The sequence below is a fragment of the Ambystoma mexicanum genome, chromosome 8, assembly GCF_040938575.1.
Source record: "Ambystoma mexicanum isolate Mex_15411 chromosome 8, UKY_AmexF1_1, whole genome shotgun sequence".
Classification (NCBI taxonomy): Eukaryota; Metazoa; Chordata; class Amphibia; order Caudata; family Ambystomatidae; genus Ambystoma; species Ambystoma mexicanum.
Window position 1 is genome coordinate 132,182,160 of NC_090929.1, and position 16,872 is coordinate 132,199,031.

The window sequence follows — 16,872 nt, forward strand, 5'->3', positions numbered from 1 at the left end:
TACCTGTGACTCGTCAGATGTTTGCCATCTAGGGGCTCCTGTTGCTGACGTGCTTGTTACTGTTGTTTACGTGTTTAGCCTGTGTACTGAGGACTGTGTGGAGTTGTATTGCCATCTAGAGAGCTTGTTGTGCTGACCTGCTCGCTCCTATTGCTGACTTATTTGTCCGGTTGCTAACCTGTATGATCCTGCTGTTGATATTCACCCCTGTGTTATTTCTCCTCAGTCAGTGTTTGCACTGGGTTCCATCGTTGGAGGTGCCAGTGCAATGTTCCTAAATGACTTCCTGGGACGCAAGCTCAGCATTATGTTTTCTGCTCTCCCCTCTGCAATTGGCTACGCCCTGATGGCCGGCGCCCAGAATGTGTGGATGTTGCTCCTGGGAAGGATACTGACAGGCTTTGCAGGGGGTCTGACCTCTGCCTCCATACCGGTAAGGCAAGCAATTTGACTACTGAATACTTTGCAGGCTGTTGTGGACCATGTGGTCTTTGTGTGTCCTCAAATTGTATCTAGTTAGCTAGGTCTCTCTTCCAACTGCCCCCTCCTTGGAAGCTCGGTTGGACACAAGTCTTCCAGTTATTGCAGAAGGTCTCAGTTAGCATGTCGATGAATGATTACTGCTAAAAACATATTTTATATTTGCAATATCCAATAGCATACAATGATATGTTGTATTTGTTATGTCCCGCGATATTCTGGGCTATGACTCCCATATATTCCCTTTGACTATGCCGGCTTGGGTTAATGGGATTTGTAGACCAAAACACCTGGAGACCCAAAGGCGCCTGCCATTTTAAAAAAAAACTGTTCTTACAAAGCAATGAATGTTCTTAGACTTTTAGACTTCATATTGGTCATTTCCTGGCTCAATGGTGCTAATTGAGCACCCTATCAACCATGTGAGACGTATAGAAGCTACAGGGTGTTCATTCGTCCACATCTGTTGTGCACTCTCTGGAGCGGAGTACGGACGCTGATTTGCCTGGCATACCGGTGCATTTCCCCTTCTTCCGGCGAGTTTTTTGGGGGGTTCTCTCTGTGCATGGATGGGTAGAGCTAGGAGCATCCAGGCGTCTCTTTGACAGGCATCCAACCAATGATTGAAGGGATCTGTGCTAGCATTAGGGGTCCTGCAATCGGGCCGTCACACTGATGCTCTCCTTCTTTCCTTGCAGGTGTACGTGTCCGAGATCTCGCACTCTGGAGTACGGGGCTTTTTGGGAGCCTGCCCCCAGATCATGGCGGTCACAGGGGCCCTTGTACTTTATGCCTTTGGTAGGTATCATCACATTCATACTAATGATCCTCCTTATTCTCCACCTCGCAGGAGTTCCTGGTCTTCTCACCATGTGTCTGCAGAAGACACTGGATGTTCTTTTGTTTTTGATGCTGGTCAAAATTAAGTATCTCAGCAGCTTGTGTTATCTAAATTTGGAACAACCAATTGAGGGATTTCTGTGATTGCTGACTGTGGCGATTTTGGAAGTGCTCAAATATTGGTTGTGATGGCAGGAATTCTGCTCTTCCCCCTGGATAACAAGGGATTATAGAATTGTGTTTCATAAACTGCAACGGGCCTAACACAACGTAGCTTAGTATCCTGGAGCAACTCAGCCAATCAGATGGTTCGGAATGCAAGTATTATTTGTCAGGGAACAACTGGATTCCAAGCCCTCTTAGTGGCCCACTGAACCACCATCCACCATTTTCCAACCACCAGGCCTGTGTCCATGTCTCCCTTCCTCCTCTGCCCCCCACACTACCTCTTCCTTGTGCTAATCATGCCACCTTCTGCTCTCCTGTCCCTTCCAGGTCCTCCCACTCGCCTTTTGGGATTGAGCGTGTTATTCCACTCCTTCCCCACCCTTCCATCTCCTCCTTCACTGCAGGTCTTTGGCATACATCCGGCGACCGCATTCTCAACATCCTGTTTCTTTCAATCTAAAAACAGAGCTGGAGTTCCATTTGTGGTTGGTAGTGCCAATACTGGCACTACCAACCGCTAATACCTAATACCACTAATACCTGGCAATGGAATGCCACACTCGGGAATGCATCTGCATTGCCCTGGTCATTACCTTGCGTAGTGAGCCATTACCCGCTGGTAAAGATTGCCAAGGAGGTCACTATTGGGACAATGTACTAGACCCCACACATGGCAAAGCCCAGAAAATATGTCAGTAAGGTTATTAACGGGCCCTTAGGTTCTGCTGAGCCTACCTACCATATAAATATATCAGGTGACATTTTGACATCACAAAGACAACTGTGGGCAATAACGCTCTAGAAATCCATACGCTGTGAGCAGAATTGAGAGCAAGGGCATTGGGACTGCTTGCAGAATTGAGAGCAAGGGCATAAGGACTGCTTGCAGAATTGAGAGCAAGGGCATTAGGACTGCTTGCAGAATGGAGAGCAAGGGCATTAGGACTGCTTGCAGAATTGAGAGCAAGGGCATTAGGACTGCTTGCTAATGGTAAACAAGCCACTTCTCTGAAACAGACTCAGGGGACACTTCCTCAAGACATACCCAAAGTTATGATAAATAGCCACAAAGCAAGACTGCAAATCAGTGCCTATTTGGTGAATAGTTTATAAAAGAAATGGTAAGGCATGGGGGAGGGGCGATGAGGTGTGAGGGTGTCACGCCCATCTAGAAACCCCCTAGATTTAAAGACTGTTCTTACGCCAGGCCCTAACAGCATGTGTGCCTCCTTACTAGACAACAGCGATTGGTGAAGTCATGTGTGTATTTGGCAATGCACTTCCATAGACCTCCCCACCAACTACATCAAGGGAAGGCACAATTCTACATCTAAACAGAAAGCCTTCCCCCCAGAAGGCGGTGCTATGCACAAGGGAAGCGAGGAGCGGCCGCAATTTAAATGGGGGAATCTGGTATTCTTTCCCCCCCACCCCCAAATAAAGGTATCAGCAAGAATTGCATATTTTCAACATATTTGGAAGGATCTACCAAACAGCTACTGGTTTCTTAATACCGTGGGAGTGCATGCACTGTGATTTCATTGAAATAAATGACTCCAGGCTAATTTACGATCCAGCAATTTACTTTGTGGGGGGCATATGTAGAGGGATAGTTGGGCGGGAAAGAGCCTCTCGCAAAGGAGCGCTTCACAATAGAGCTAGTGGTCTAAGCAGAGGTAAACTCTAAAAGTGTCATAATACAAGTGCTTTTAGGAGCACGGGCTTGCACAGCAATGGTATGTTCTGTTATTGGTTATCCAATGTTATGTATTATTGCGCTATTATGGTTTATAAAGCGCATCGCTGCCATTTGCGGGGTCTCCAGGTGCTCTGGTATGCCTAGTAAAGAGGAAAGACAAATAAAGCCCTGTAAGAAACCTCGCACAGCGACTTCAAAATTGAGTTCACACTTGTTGTGGAGGTTGGATCTGAAAAAGGCCCAGCTGAGTGTGTCAATGCATAAGGTCTATGACGACTATTGCCAGTTTCCATTGGAGTGTGTGGTATTTTGATGTATTAGTGCCCTAGTCACCACCATTTAGTGAGGAAGACATAAGAATGTTAACATGACTAGATGGCATACTGGTGTACTAACATACTTTTGTAAATAATCGCATACATTTTGTGCGACATGACAATAGTATGCAATTCGGTATAAATGCAAGCTGTTTTTTAGAAAATGTATGTCATAAATATAAATGTGAATATTCTTTTAATGGACGAAGTCTGATGATGGGGTACCCCCCCACCCCCCAAAAAAAAGTTGTGATGAGCCACATTGGATGTCAAATGAATATTTTCGCAGAACGGCATTTTGAAAAGCAGAATTTAGAATTGGAATGAACAGCAGTCTTTGAAGAAGCCACGTTAGCACTTAGTGTGGCCTTGTGTGCTAAACCCACTAAATGGACGGAACAGGTTTTTAAAAAAAATATATTTTAAAATATATTTCTTTATTAAACTTTTCTTACAACAATTAAACAACCCCCACAACATTACCTTCCCCCACTCCCTCCTCCCTCCTGCCCCAACCCCCTACCCCTCCTCTGCCCCTACCCTGCCCCTCCCCTCTCGAGTGCCATCTCGTCCTAATTTCGTCCCCATAGGTTTGAATGAATATAGGTTCATTTGAAGATTTGGTTTCGGCTTTGGTCAGGATTCTCACCCTGACTGCACTGCAAAAATACACTTTGCACAGTTTAATGAATCCCACTCTTCCTTGGCACTCTCTCAGCAGTTAGTATTGTCCATCTTTGGGCGTTTTGCCGCTGCTTGAAGACTTGATTCAGGCTTCTCCGACTTTTACAGATGTCTTTTGGATCCCATGGCTCCCAACACAGGTTGGTTTATTTCCTAATTTTCATCTATCACTGATTCATAACAACTGTGTGTTCAAATGGTTTTGAGTTCTTGAAACCTCACAGGGTCAATTGTTCACACTGTTTCAGCTCCTCTTACATTCGGTTGTTTTCAGGGTTTTATCACCACCAAGTCCAAGATGTGTACACCCCTCACGAATGGAGGTTTTGGCAACTCTCAGGTTTGTGTTTTCTGCACCTCTCGAATTCATGGCTTTAGCCCCCTTTGTTGTGACGTCAGCTCGTGCTGAGTCACATGTTTATGTGTGACCATGTGACAAGGTTAATAAAAGGAGCGAACGTCTTCTGGCTCCAGTTCACCCACTATCCGGCTGCCATGTCTTTATTGTGTCATGTGACATGGCATGGTTGTTCCTGGGCTCCGGCGGTACGGAAGGCCCTAACAACTGGCAACGAGGACGGGATGGTCTAGGTGACTCATGCACTGCTGCCAATCTCCCCTGTGTGCACACGGTGAACTCCCTTCTGGGTGGAGACTGGTCGCTGTGTGGCACTGCGCGCAGCTGGGCACGCGGATGGTTCCGCTGCAGCCCTTTACTCCTGCCTGTGGAAGAAGGCGTGGTATGGTCTCTACTGCCGCCGCAGTGATGGAATTGTCTCCTGCCTGGGAGAGGAGAAAATAATGATGGAAGTAAGCTCCCACAGGGCGGGGAGCCTGGTGAGGATGGCACGGCCCGGACACGCTGCCATACAAATGTCCATCCGCGGGACCCTGCAATTGGTGCGGCCCAAACACGCTGCCAAACTCCCAACTAGGGGAGACGAAGTGTGGCACGGCTGTCCCACGCCAATACCGCTGCCTCCAAAACAGCAAACTCCTGCCTGGGGGAGAATAAGCAGTGCAGCCTCTGCCGCCGCCGCACTTTTGTAAGAAGAACTCCTGCCTAGGCAAAACTCAGCATGACACTACCCGGACCGCTGCCCTCACTACTCCTGCCCAAGGGAGCCTGAATGTGTTGCGGCTCGGACCAGACTGCAGCCTGCAGATCTTCCCCCAATATGCTGCTGGCTGTTATCTCCAGCCCCCATGCCAGGTGAGGAGCTGGTGCGATGTCACGCTGCCACCTTCATGCCATCCTCCCTTTTTCCTTTTTTTTTACTCTTACTAGCCCCCCCCACTTACCTGATTGTTGCGGTGGCGACACCTGCTGCCGGCACCACAGCAGCTTCCTTTCTCGCTTTTCTGGCCACCATGGTAATTGAAGAGGAACTCCGTATGGAGTCCCGCCTTCTACAACCATGTGGCCATTTTGGATAAGTATTTTCATTCATTGAACGAGACGCATGCAGCGTCCCATTCAATGAATGAAAACACTTTCTTTTTTTGCACCCCAGGTTACCGGTTCGGTAACCCAAGGTGCTAATGGCGTTAGCACTCCGTTCCAAGGGCTTGAACAGAGGGTAACCACCCTTGCTTCGTTTAGGCCATGAACTCGGGCTGCCAGGCCATTGTCCCCCATTCCAGCCCTTGGAACGGGGTGCTAACGCTACATTATGATCCCCATTGCAACAAGGAACATTGGTGGTCATCCAATGTTGAGATTCTGCATGGCCTCATGCTTAAAGTGGACCCACTACAGAGACTTGCCCTCAGTGCTCCATTGTCGCTACCATCCCCTCGCGGCAGATGTGGCCCTCAGTGTACCCCGGGCACGGCTTTGGCTGTTTGTGGATGGGGTGCTCTTCACCCTGTGACACTGGACTTACAAAGCAATGAATGTACAGTGTAGATATGTTCACACATTAAAGAACTCAGATTAGCCAATTCTATAAAAATGTTCCAAAAATATATTATTTTTCTTTTTTTAGATTCAATTCGCCCTCTTGTGAAGTACTTGAGATTCCTTTAAAAGCTGCTTCAAAGATGAAAAAAATTATTTTTATTAAATTTCTCTGTCCACAGGGTGTTAAAAAGAAATACATGTAACCGTATTTCTATTGGATACCTATGTTCATTTATCTCAGAAGGTAGTATCCTGTTATTTGTATATTTTCAAATTTTTTTCTTCAAGAGTTCAAATCTCCCATGTTTTACTTCTGTTTTACTTTATTACAATTTGTAGAATCCAGTTCAGAAATCTTGATGATTCCCATCTATTTTTAGGGGAGTCAAGGATCAGGAAGTCCGGCGATTCTTAATTATCTATTCGTCTAGGACTCATCCTGCTATGGAAGCCACAAAAAAGCCTACCGGTGTTGACCCCATCCCTCTGGACGGTGTGTTCGTGGCAAAAGTAGAACATGAGGGCTCCCAAATCACAGCACGATTCTACGAGACACCGGTGAGCACCAGCAGGCTTTTAAGTTGTGCTATAGCAGAGGCCCTCGGCATCGTCAGCTTCAAATACTCTGTCTATTTAGAGGACATTAATGACTTGCTCGCAAAGTATGCCGCGCTGTTCAAGGGGATCCGGCAGATCGCCGGTGACCCGGTGAGGTTACACATTGATGAGTCGGTGCAGCCCATTGCACTGAAACATCGAAGGGTGCCGTTCCACCTCCGTGAACTTGTCGACAAGGAGCTGGACAATTTGGTCAATCTTGACATTATAGAAAAGGTGGAAGGCCCGACGCCCTGGGTGTCCCCGATAGTGGTGGCACGGAAGCCTAAAAAACCTGATGCTGTTAGAATCTGCGTCGACATGAGGCTCCCGAACAAGGCCATTAAGAGAGAGAGGCACCTCACCCCGACGATTGACGACATCATTGCGGAGGTACAGGGCGCTCGTTTCTTTTTGAAACTGGACCTTCGAGCGGGCTATCACCAGGTTGTCCTCCACCCCGAGTCGAGGTACATTACCACCTTCACGACACACCGAGGGCTATACCACTACAAGAGACTAAGCTTTGGTGTGTCCTCGGTGGCGGAGGTGTTCCAGAACATTATTCGGGGCGCCCTGGCTGATCTACAGGGCGTTTTGAACATAAGCGACAACATCCTGGTGGTTGCCAGAACGGAGGTAGACCATCTGAGGCGGTTGGCGAAGACGTTCGGAAGACTGCAATCCTTGGGTCTCACCCTCCACAAGGAGAAGTGTGAATTTCTCCGACCATCAATAGAATTCTTTGGTTTTGTATTCAAAGAAGGGGGGTTGTCTCCTGATCCCCGGAAGGTGCAGGACATAAAGAAGGCGCAGCCTCCGGAGTCCGTATCTGAGGTGCGAAGCTTCCTAGGCATGGTCACATACTGTGGACGGTTCATTAAAAATCAGGCCTCCAGATCGGAACCGATCAGGGCACTGACCAGGAAGGATGGCATCTTGAACTGGGGCCCGCTAGAACAGGCGGTTTTTTTGATGACATAAAGGGTGCCCTGGCAGCTGAAGACACCATGTCCTTCTTTGATCCCACGCTGCCTTCAGAGATCATCGTCGATGCCAGCCCATTCGGCCTGGGCGCTGTGCTAACACAAATTGACAGTGGTGTGGGCATCCGCCCGGTGGCCTATGCCAGCAAGGCCCTGTCCGATGCGGAGCAGCGATACTCACAGATCGAGCGTGAGGCGTTGGCAATACTGTGGGGATGCCGGCACTTCTGGCTCTACGTCCTTGGACGCCCGGTAACGGTGGTGACAGACCACAAGCCGCTGCTTCCCATCCTAGCAGAGTCATCATCCAAGCCACCGGCACGCATTGAGCGGTGGATGCTCGCCCTTTTGGAGTATGGAGTCACCTTGGTATACCGGCCAGGGGTGAACAACGCTGCAGACTATCTCTCCAGACACCCTGGGGTGGACGCAGGCGAAGTCCAGGACGCCTGTGCAGAAGAAGCAGAAGAGCACGTCGGGGTGGTGGTGGAGGCGGCCACGCCAAATGCCATGCCTCTCCAGGAGCTGGAGGCAGCTGCAGCGCAAGATGAGTGCTTCCAGATTCTAAGGCACTCGATGCAACAGGGCTCCTGGAAGTCAGTGCTGAAGGCTCTGGCGGGGCGCACCCAGGAGGCCAAGACCAGACTTGAGCAACTATGGAAAGTCCAGGAGGAGTTATCGTTCTCGACATCTGGCCTTCTGCTCCGCGGAGATCGGATTGTGGTGCCCCAATCGAAGGTAGACGAGGTGATCGTTTTGGCTCACCGTGGTCATCAGGGTGCCGCCAAGACCAAGGCACGCCTACGGCTGAAGGTGTGGTTCCCTGAGCTAGAACGCAAGGTGGACGACTTCGTGGCAGCCTGTGTTTGGTGCCAGGCGGCATCTCCCCTGCAGCGGGAGCCTGCAATAGAGACAATGCCAAGGGGGATGCGCCCTTGGGAATTAATTCATGCGGACTTTGGATCCACCACCATGGGCACCCATTTCCTAGTTCTGGTCGACAAGTACTCTCGATACCCCGAGGTGGAGTTTGTGGACTCTGTGGCCTTTGAGCACATCGTGGTGGCCGTGGAAAAGGTGTTTGCGGTCCATGGTTTCCCACACACGCTCTGCTCGGACAACAGGGCGCCATTCCAGAGCGAACGCTTCTCGGAGCTGATGGAGAGCTATGGGGTGGTGCACAGGAAAATCATGCCCCTCTGACCCCGGGCTAACATCAAAGCGGAACGGCTCATTAGGACTCTAAATAAGACCTTTAGAATTGCTCAGGGGCAGGGGCAGTCGCTCCAGAGAGCCCTGTACCAGTTTCTGAGGGTGTACCGCACCACGCCACATGCAACCACTGGAGTGGCCCCGGCTGAAGCATTTTTCAAGCGGTGTCCTCGGGGTTTGCTACCGGAGGTAGGAGAGAAAGAACCTGGGGTGATCAATGACCAACAGGTCGAGATGGAGCGGCGGCTGAGGATCGAGCAAGAGAACGCACGGAGAGGGCTTCGCCCGCAGCGGCTGGAGCCTGGCAATGAGGTCCTCATTCAGAATAGGCATCCCCATGGGAAGCTCTCCCTACCGTATGAACCAGAACCGCTGGATGTCGTCGCGGTCCGGGGATCCATGGTGACTGCATCGGACGGACGGTCGGCGGTAACTCGCAATGTGAGTTTCTTCAAGAAACTGCGGGATCTAAGAACTGATCCACCTCCTGATCCAGACCCAGGAGAGATCCCTGAGGACGAAAGGGAAACACCCTGTCTGCCAGAGTCCCCGGCCCGGGGCATGCTCCTGGACAGATCACCCGTGCCGGAGGTGAGCAGGAGGTACCCCCAGAGGGCTGGGCGAGGGAAACCTGCTCACCTCAGCGATTACGTGTTGGGTCACCTGGCTGTTTGTCCTGAGGCCGAGAACTGTTAAGTAAGGGAACCCGGGTGGATGTCAATAAAGGGGTGTTTTGAACATGGGGTTTTTGTAAAATGTTAAGGATTCATTTTGGTTTGGTTTGCAGTGTCTAGTATTAGTATTGTTATTGTTCTCCCGGAAAAAGGAGGAGTGTGGCGCTGCCCGATGACTGGGCACGCACGCGGCGGCGTGACGTTGCACGCCGCTGCGTGCAACATAAATAAACGGGGCGTTCCCGGCCGCAGCAGAGCGACCGGGAAGCCCGAACCGAGAGGACGTCCCTGTCTGAGTCCTTCGGGGTTGGAGGCTTACGGAAGGCGCTGGGGGGTCCCGACCAACCCCCAACAGTGGGGAGGGCGCATTGTTGTCTGCGCTGCCGCTGTGATTTTCAGCATCGGCAGCTCAGACAACAAATCACACCCCGAACCACAGCGAGTATCAGCCAGGACAGGGTGAACTCCTGGGAAGACAATCTTGACAACTGTGTTGTTTGCATTTAGTTGTTAGAAATGGTAGTCTGGTTTTACGGGCTAGGCTAGGCTGTGTACTACACATAAGGCCTTGATTTGTTTTCGAAAAGGCCTCGGGAGCCAGTAAAACACTGCTACAATTGGAGGGATAGACCCATTTTACTTGCTACTGCAAACAAACCTTGTGTTTTGAAACAGCTGCAGATGACTCATAAGCAGTGAGCGGGAGCGGTTGGAACGGTGATCTGCTACTTTTTAACATTAAGTTTGACTGTTCCTATACTTTTATTTTTACAAAGAAACCATTGCAGAATGTTTTCGTTTCAAAATAAAAGCGTCGGAAGAAGTTGAAACTTGCACCTCAGTGCACTGCACTGGACATGCCCTTTAACAGTAGGCACGTGTGTTTGGGAGTTTGTACTGTGCGTGGGATGGGGTGTGGCGATGGGGTTTGTGGGGAGCGAGGGCAGGCCAGTAGGGAACATAGTTCCACTACTACCTTTCGCACACTTCGACCATTGCTCATAAGGCACTGTAGCATCACGTGGTCCATCTTCATTGCTGATTTGGGAATATATATATATGGCAGCTGCAGCCAAGGGAAATTATGAGAGGGGAAGAAGGCCGGAGTAAAGATTTAAGATGCCCCAGATAAAATGCTATTCTGGGCTACCCTTCCTTCCAACGTGGCCTGATTTGATGTTTATATGAAAAATCTGGTGCCAGATAACAGAAACTTTGCACCGGTGCAAGTGCAATTTTGCATGTTGTTAGCAGTAGGGCAAAGCCGGGCCTTTGTGCAAAAAATTATTACTTTCAGTGCATTTTTGCACCAGGGCAAATTTGGCCTGGTCCAAAAATGAATTGTGGGGGAGCTGGTGGGCGGGGGGTTAATCCGAGAGCAAACTTTGTACTAGTGCCAATACCATGCAAAATAGCACATATAATAGGGGAACGTTTTTTTAATATGGTCAAAATGTTTTTTTGCACTAGGGCAAACTTTGCCTAGTGCTAATACCATGCAAAATTGCACTTGCACCGGTTGCTGTAATCTGGCTCCTAGTGCTTTTTCTGGCAGCACCCTAAACAGCCAATCAAAATTGCCTGATTCTGGAATCGGCTCTGAGACAGAACAATGGGAACAAGCAATGAAAGTTAAAGCCAATAGTTTTGGCTTTTTTTGTAGGCATGAATGGCCATAAGATAGCAACAGTTGGGAAATGTGTGATTACCGGGGCATATGATTGCAGTGCCTACAAATGCCCATCTAATGCATATTCACAACCCAAACCCGTTGCCTTTGTGAATGCTTGTTTTTGACAGGTCTTCAGTGCCAGGAACAGATATAAATCAAGTGACTAAAGGAACACTTCGTCAAGACATTTTTATTATACAAGTAGAACATTTATAGCTGCAATTAAGCCCTTAACCTTCATCAGGCTTTATCCATGGTGGTTTTTGGGGGGGATTCTGTACTGTCCCTGCTAAAATTAGATCTGTGCAAAGTTACGGGACTTCGCCTTGTCATACTTCATGAAGTTTCCCGTAAATATTTGCAAACTTTACAAAGTTGCTGAGTTTCTTTCATAGGCACCATTAAATGGCAGCAAATTATTTTTTTTTATGGGCATTTAAGAACGCAAATATGAATATTGGTAAAATAAATGATGCTGTGCAGGTGCTGTTTTTTTCCCCCTTCACAAACGAATGCAACTGAGAAACAAATTCCACCAATTTATTCCTGTCAAACCAAGGAAGTGGGTGCAGAGAAACATTCCTGCAAAACACTATTTGCTGAAATTATTTTATTTCCAAGGGAGATAGAGGCAGGTCTGCTGTGCACTGCGGGCAGAATAGGGAGACCATTTCCATTTCCCATTTTAATGTTTGTGACTCTTCTGGGCCTCATTAGGAGTTCACTGGTCTGGAAACAAGGGTGCAGGTAAGCCCACCGGCACCTCTGTTTCCGTATCAGCAGACATCTAGTCTGCCTGCCGTGGCCACCTTGCCCGACAGGTCTGACCCTGCCAGGTGCAGCAACCACGATAGGAAGACCCGCCACGGAAGCACCAGCACCGTTAGCCAGTAGGTCATAGGTTGCACCCTATAACATGTGTGTGTGTCCAGTGTTTGTTGGACTCTATGGGAATGCAGACTTACAATTTACTGGCGCCTGACTTCCCAGGCCGCTGGACTTGTAATCAACCAGTGGCACCGGGAAGTCAGGCGTGGGTCAAATATGACGGGTCTGGCAGCAACCCGCCAGTGGCACTGGCAGGGTTATCGCCGGACCCATAATTAGGCCCAATATCTTCTCAAGAATTCTGGGTGCACTCGTTGGTTTGCTGTGACATCCTTACACTGTTTACATCCTGAAATACTCATTTGGTAATTACTAATTAAATATATCAGAACTATTCAATTTGTTTTTGGCAAACTTGTCATTGCCTCTTTTGCGAGGGATGCGAACGTGGTTATCCATGCTTTAGTTTCCTGCTATATGCACTTTAGAAGTATTAAAGCTTAACATTTGCTGAGTCAGCAAAGTGATTGTGTGTTTTGCTTTGCACTGAATGGGCCTCATTACGAGGTTGTAGGTAGCCATGCCCTTATTAATAAGGGCATGGCACCCCCAAACTCGGGTCCGGCTCCGGGTCCCGCGAAAGGGGAATTACCGGGCCATTCCGACCTTGGAGGGCCCGGTAATTTCCCTTTTGTGGGACCCGCAGCCGGTATGTACCCATTCCCATTTGAGCCCCCATAGGGAAGATGGTAGCAGCGGTACCATTCATAACGGTACAGTTGCTACCATACTGTTCTGCTCGCGGGTGCCGCTCTGCACTACTGGTCTGACCAGGCGTGCAGAGCGACCCCCGTGAGCAGACCTCATAATGTGGCGTCATGGTAACAACGGCGCCGGTAGCACTACTGGCACCATTGTTGCCTTACCGCCACAGACGTAATGTGGCCCAATGTACGTTAGCCTAATGACAACTTTACATTTGGTTATGCATGTTTGTATTTTTGACTAAATGTACTTGGCAAATGGCGTTATGCTTCTCTGAACACATGTATTTTTGTAAACTTCACGCACAGACATGTGCGCAATGATATATTAGCTGCAACAAAAATGTGTAGGAAATTTCATCTGCTTGGAATAGACAAACATGTGTGCTGTTGGTGGAGAGTTGGAAAAAATGGGAACCTTTTGCAACTTTGCACAGTTGCTAAATCAGGAGCTTTGCACAATGAGGTCAGTGGAAGAAAAGAGTGCATCCTCCTAGCTGAAAGGCCTTGTCCAGGTCCGATTGTGTTGATGTCATTTTGCAGCCCTTGGGTTCTGTGTTTTGCCGCATTTGATAGGTGTTTCTCTGTCTCACACATTGTGTCCTTCCATTAGGCAGACTGGCTTCAGCCAGAGTGGTATTATTATTTGTATTATTATTATTATTATTATTATTATTATTATTATTATTATTATTATTATTATTATTATCATTATTATTAGGGTATTTATTGAGCACAGACCTAGCTTCGGGAAGCAACAGAGCGCTTTACAATCATAGTGGTACACGTAGGCTCTGTGCTGCCCGCTGCCATGTGTATCCCTTTCTCCCAGGTTCATCACGTGCTAGGGCTGCACGTGCTCCACTGCCATGTGTATCCCTTTCTCCCAGGTTCATCACTTGCTAGGGCTACACGTAGGCTCTGTGCTGCCCCGCTGCCATGCGTATCCCTTTCTCCCAGGTTCCTCACGTGCTAGGTCTGCACGTGCCCCACTGCCATGTGTATCCCTTTCTCCCAGGTTCATCACGTGCTAAGGCTGCACGTGCCCCACTGCCATGTGTATCCCTTTCTCCCAGGTTCATCACGTGCTAGGGCTACACGTAGGCTCTGTGCTGCCCGCTGCCATGCTTATCCCTTTCTCCCAGGTTCATCATGTGCTAGGGCTGCACGTGCCCCACTGCCATGTGTATCCCTTTCTCCCAGGTTCATCAGGTGCTAGGGCTACACATAGGCTCTGTGCTGCCCCGCTGCCATGCGTATCCCTTTCTCCCAGGTTCATCACGCGCTAGGGCTACACGTAGGCTCTGTGCTGCCCCGCTGCCATGCGTATCCCTTTCTCCCAGGATCATCACGTGCTAGGGCTACACGTAGGCTCTGTCCTGCCCCGCTGCCATGCGTATCCCTTTCTCCCAGGTTCATCACGTGCTAGGGCTGCACGTGCCCCATTGCCATGTGTATCCCTTTCTCCCAGGTTCATCACGTGCTAGGGCTACACGTAGGCTCTGTGCTGGCCCGCTGCCATGGGTATCCCTTTCTCCCAGGTTCATCACGTGCTAGGGCTACACGTGGGCTCTGTGCTGCCCCGCTGCCATGCGTATCCCTTTCTCCCAGGTTTGTCACGTGCTAGGGCTACACGTGTCCCACTGCCATGCGTATCCCTTTCTCCCAGGTTCATCACGCGCTAGGGCTACACATAGGCTCTGTGCTGCCCCGCTACAATGCGTATCCCTTTCTCCAGGTTCATCACGTGCTAGGGCTACACGTGCCCCACTGCCATGCGTATCCCTTTCTCCTAGATTCATCACACGCTAGGGCTACACGTAGGCTCTGTGCTGCCCCTCTGCCATGTGTATCCCTTTCTCCCAGGTTCATCACGTGCTAGGGCTACACGTGCCCCACTGCCATGCGTATCCCTTTCTCCCAGGTTCATCACACGCTAGGGCTACACGTAGGCTCTGTGCTGCCCCACTGCCATGCGTATCCCTTTCTCCCACGATCATCACGTGCTAGGGCTACACGTGCCCCACTGCCATGCGTATCCCTTTCTCCCAGGATCATCACGCGCTAGAGCTGCACGTAGGCTCTGTGCTACCCCGCTGCCATGCGTATCCCTTTCTCCCAGGTTTGTCACGTGCTAGGGCTACACGTGTCCCACTGCCATGCGTATCCCTTTCTCCCAGGTTCATCACGCGCTAGGGCTACACATAGGCTCTGTGCTGCCCCGCTACCATGCGTATCCCTTTCTCCAGGTTCATCACGTGCTAGGGCTACACGTGCCCCACTGCCATGCGTATCCCTTTCTCCCAGGTTCATCACGCGCTAGGGCTACACGTAGGCTCTGTGCTGCCCCGCTGCCATGCGTATCCCTTTCTCCCACGATCATCACGTGCTAGGGCTACACGTGCCCCTCTGCCTTGCGTATCCCTTTCTCCCAGGTTCATCACACGCTAGGGCTACACATGCCCCACTGCCATGCGTATTCCTTTCTCCCAGGTTCATCACATGCTAGGGCCTCACGTAGGCTCTGTGCTGGCGCGCTGCCATGCGTATCCCTTTCTCCCAGGTTCATCACGTGCTAGGGCTACATGTAGGCTCTGGGCTGCCCTGCTGCCATGCATATCCCTTTCTCTCAGGTTCATCACGCACTAGGGCCACACGTAGGCTCTGTGCTGCCCTGCGTATCCCTTTCTCCCAGGTTCATCACGCGCTAGGGCAAACTCATCGTAACCAGGGTGATGCCTATAGGATCAGTGCTGCCACCTCTAATACATGCATATCCTTTTCCCAATTCTGAGCTATATGTAGCCAGAGTGGTGCCCTTAGGCCATGGACTGCCCCCTCCAATTGAATTTCCTCTCTCCCTGAGTCTGAACCTAACCTAGGGGTGACTAGCCCTAGCCTGGATGCTGCCCACATACCATTTTCTGCCACCTCTGACATGTGCTTGTCCTTCATCTCATCAATCAGCGGTGCTGGCGGAATACAGCCACAGCGATGCTAATATATTCTTTGTTTAACCCTCACTCACGTGCCTGTCCTTCCCCCAGGTCTAATATTGTTCTGGGGTTGCTAGCTTTAGCCAGGGTCGAACTTGAATGCTCTGTGCTGCCCCCTCCAAAATATGCATCTCATTTTGCCCAGATGTAGCTTGTTCTTGCTCTGCCTGGTGGTAACCAGACTATTGTCTATGGGCCTAACATGTGCTGGTACGTCCCCAGATATGGTCTATCTCTTGGTTAACAAGTCTGTGTCCTTTCTCAGGTCTGATGCTTTCCTATAGGTAACTGGCCGTAGCCTGCATGTGCCTTTAGATCATGTGTTGCCCCCTATAACATGTGTGTCATTTCTCAGGTCTGATGCTTTCCTAGAGGTGACTGGATGCAGCCAGCGTGTGCCTGTAGATCACGTGTTGCACCTTATACCATACGTGTGTTCTTTCGCAGGTCTGATGCTTTCCTAAAGGTGACTATCTGGAGCCAGCATGGTGCCCTTAGATCATGTGTTGCACCCTATACAATGTGTGTCTCCTTTCTCAGGTCTAATGCTTTCTTGGCTGGCTGGAGCCAGCGTGGTGCCAGTAGGTCATGTGTTGCACCCCATACCATGTGTGTGTCCTTTCTCAGGTTTGATGCTTTCCTAGGGTTGGCTGGCTGTAGCCAGCATTTGCCAGTAGGTCATGGGTTGCACTCTATAACATCTGTGTGTCCTTTCTCAGGTCTGATGCTTTCTTAGAGGTGACTGGCTGTAGCCAGAGTGTGCCTTTAGGTCATGTTTTACACCCTATAACATGTGTGTGTCCTTTCTCAGATCTGATGCCTTCCTAGAGGGGGGCCCCAGCGAGTGCCTGTAGGTCATGTGTTGCACCCTATAACATGTGTGTCCTTTCTCCAGCTCCGATGCTTTCCTAGCGTTAGCTGGCCATAGCCAATGTTTGCCAGTAGGTCATGGGTTGCACCCTACAACATATGTGCGTCCTTTATCAGATCAGATGCTTTCCTAGGGTTGGCTGGTCGTAGACAGCGTTTGCCTGTAGGTCATGTGTTGCACC

The 16,872-nt window shown here is 49.8% G+C and overlaps 1 protein-coding gene across 1 annotated transcript in view; it reads left to right on the forward strand.

Annotated features, from left to right (window-relative positions):
• The window catches only part of SLC2A6 (solute carrier family 2 member 6), a 242,988-nt gene that overhangs the window by 125,068 nt on the left and 101,048 nt on the right, over positions 1-16,872 (forward strand). Inside the window, exons 3-4 of the mRNA XM_069609468.1 lie at positions 227-433; positions 1,179-1,278. Coding sequence (XP_069465569.1) covers positions 227-433; positions 1,179-1,278 — 307 coding nt within the window. The remainder of the gene's footprint in view (positions 1-226; positions 434-1,178; positions 1,279-16,872) is intronic.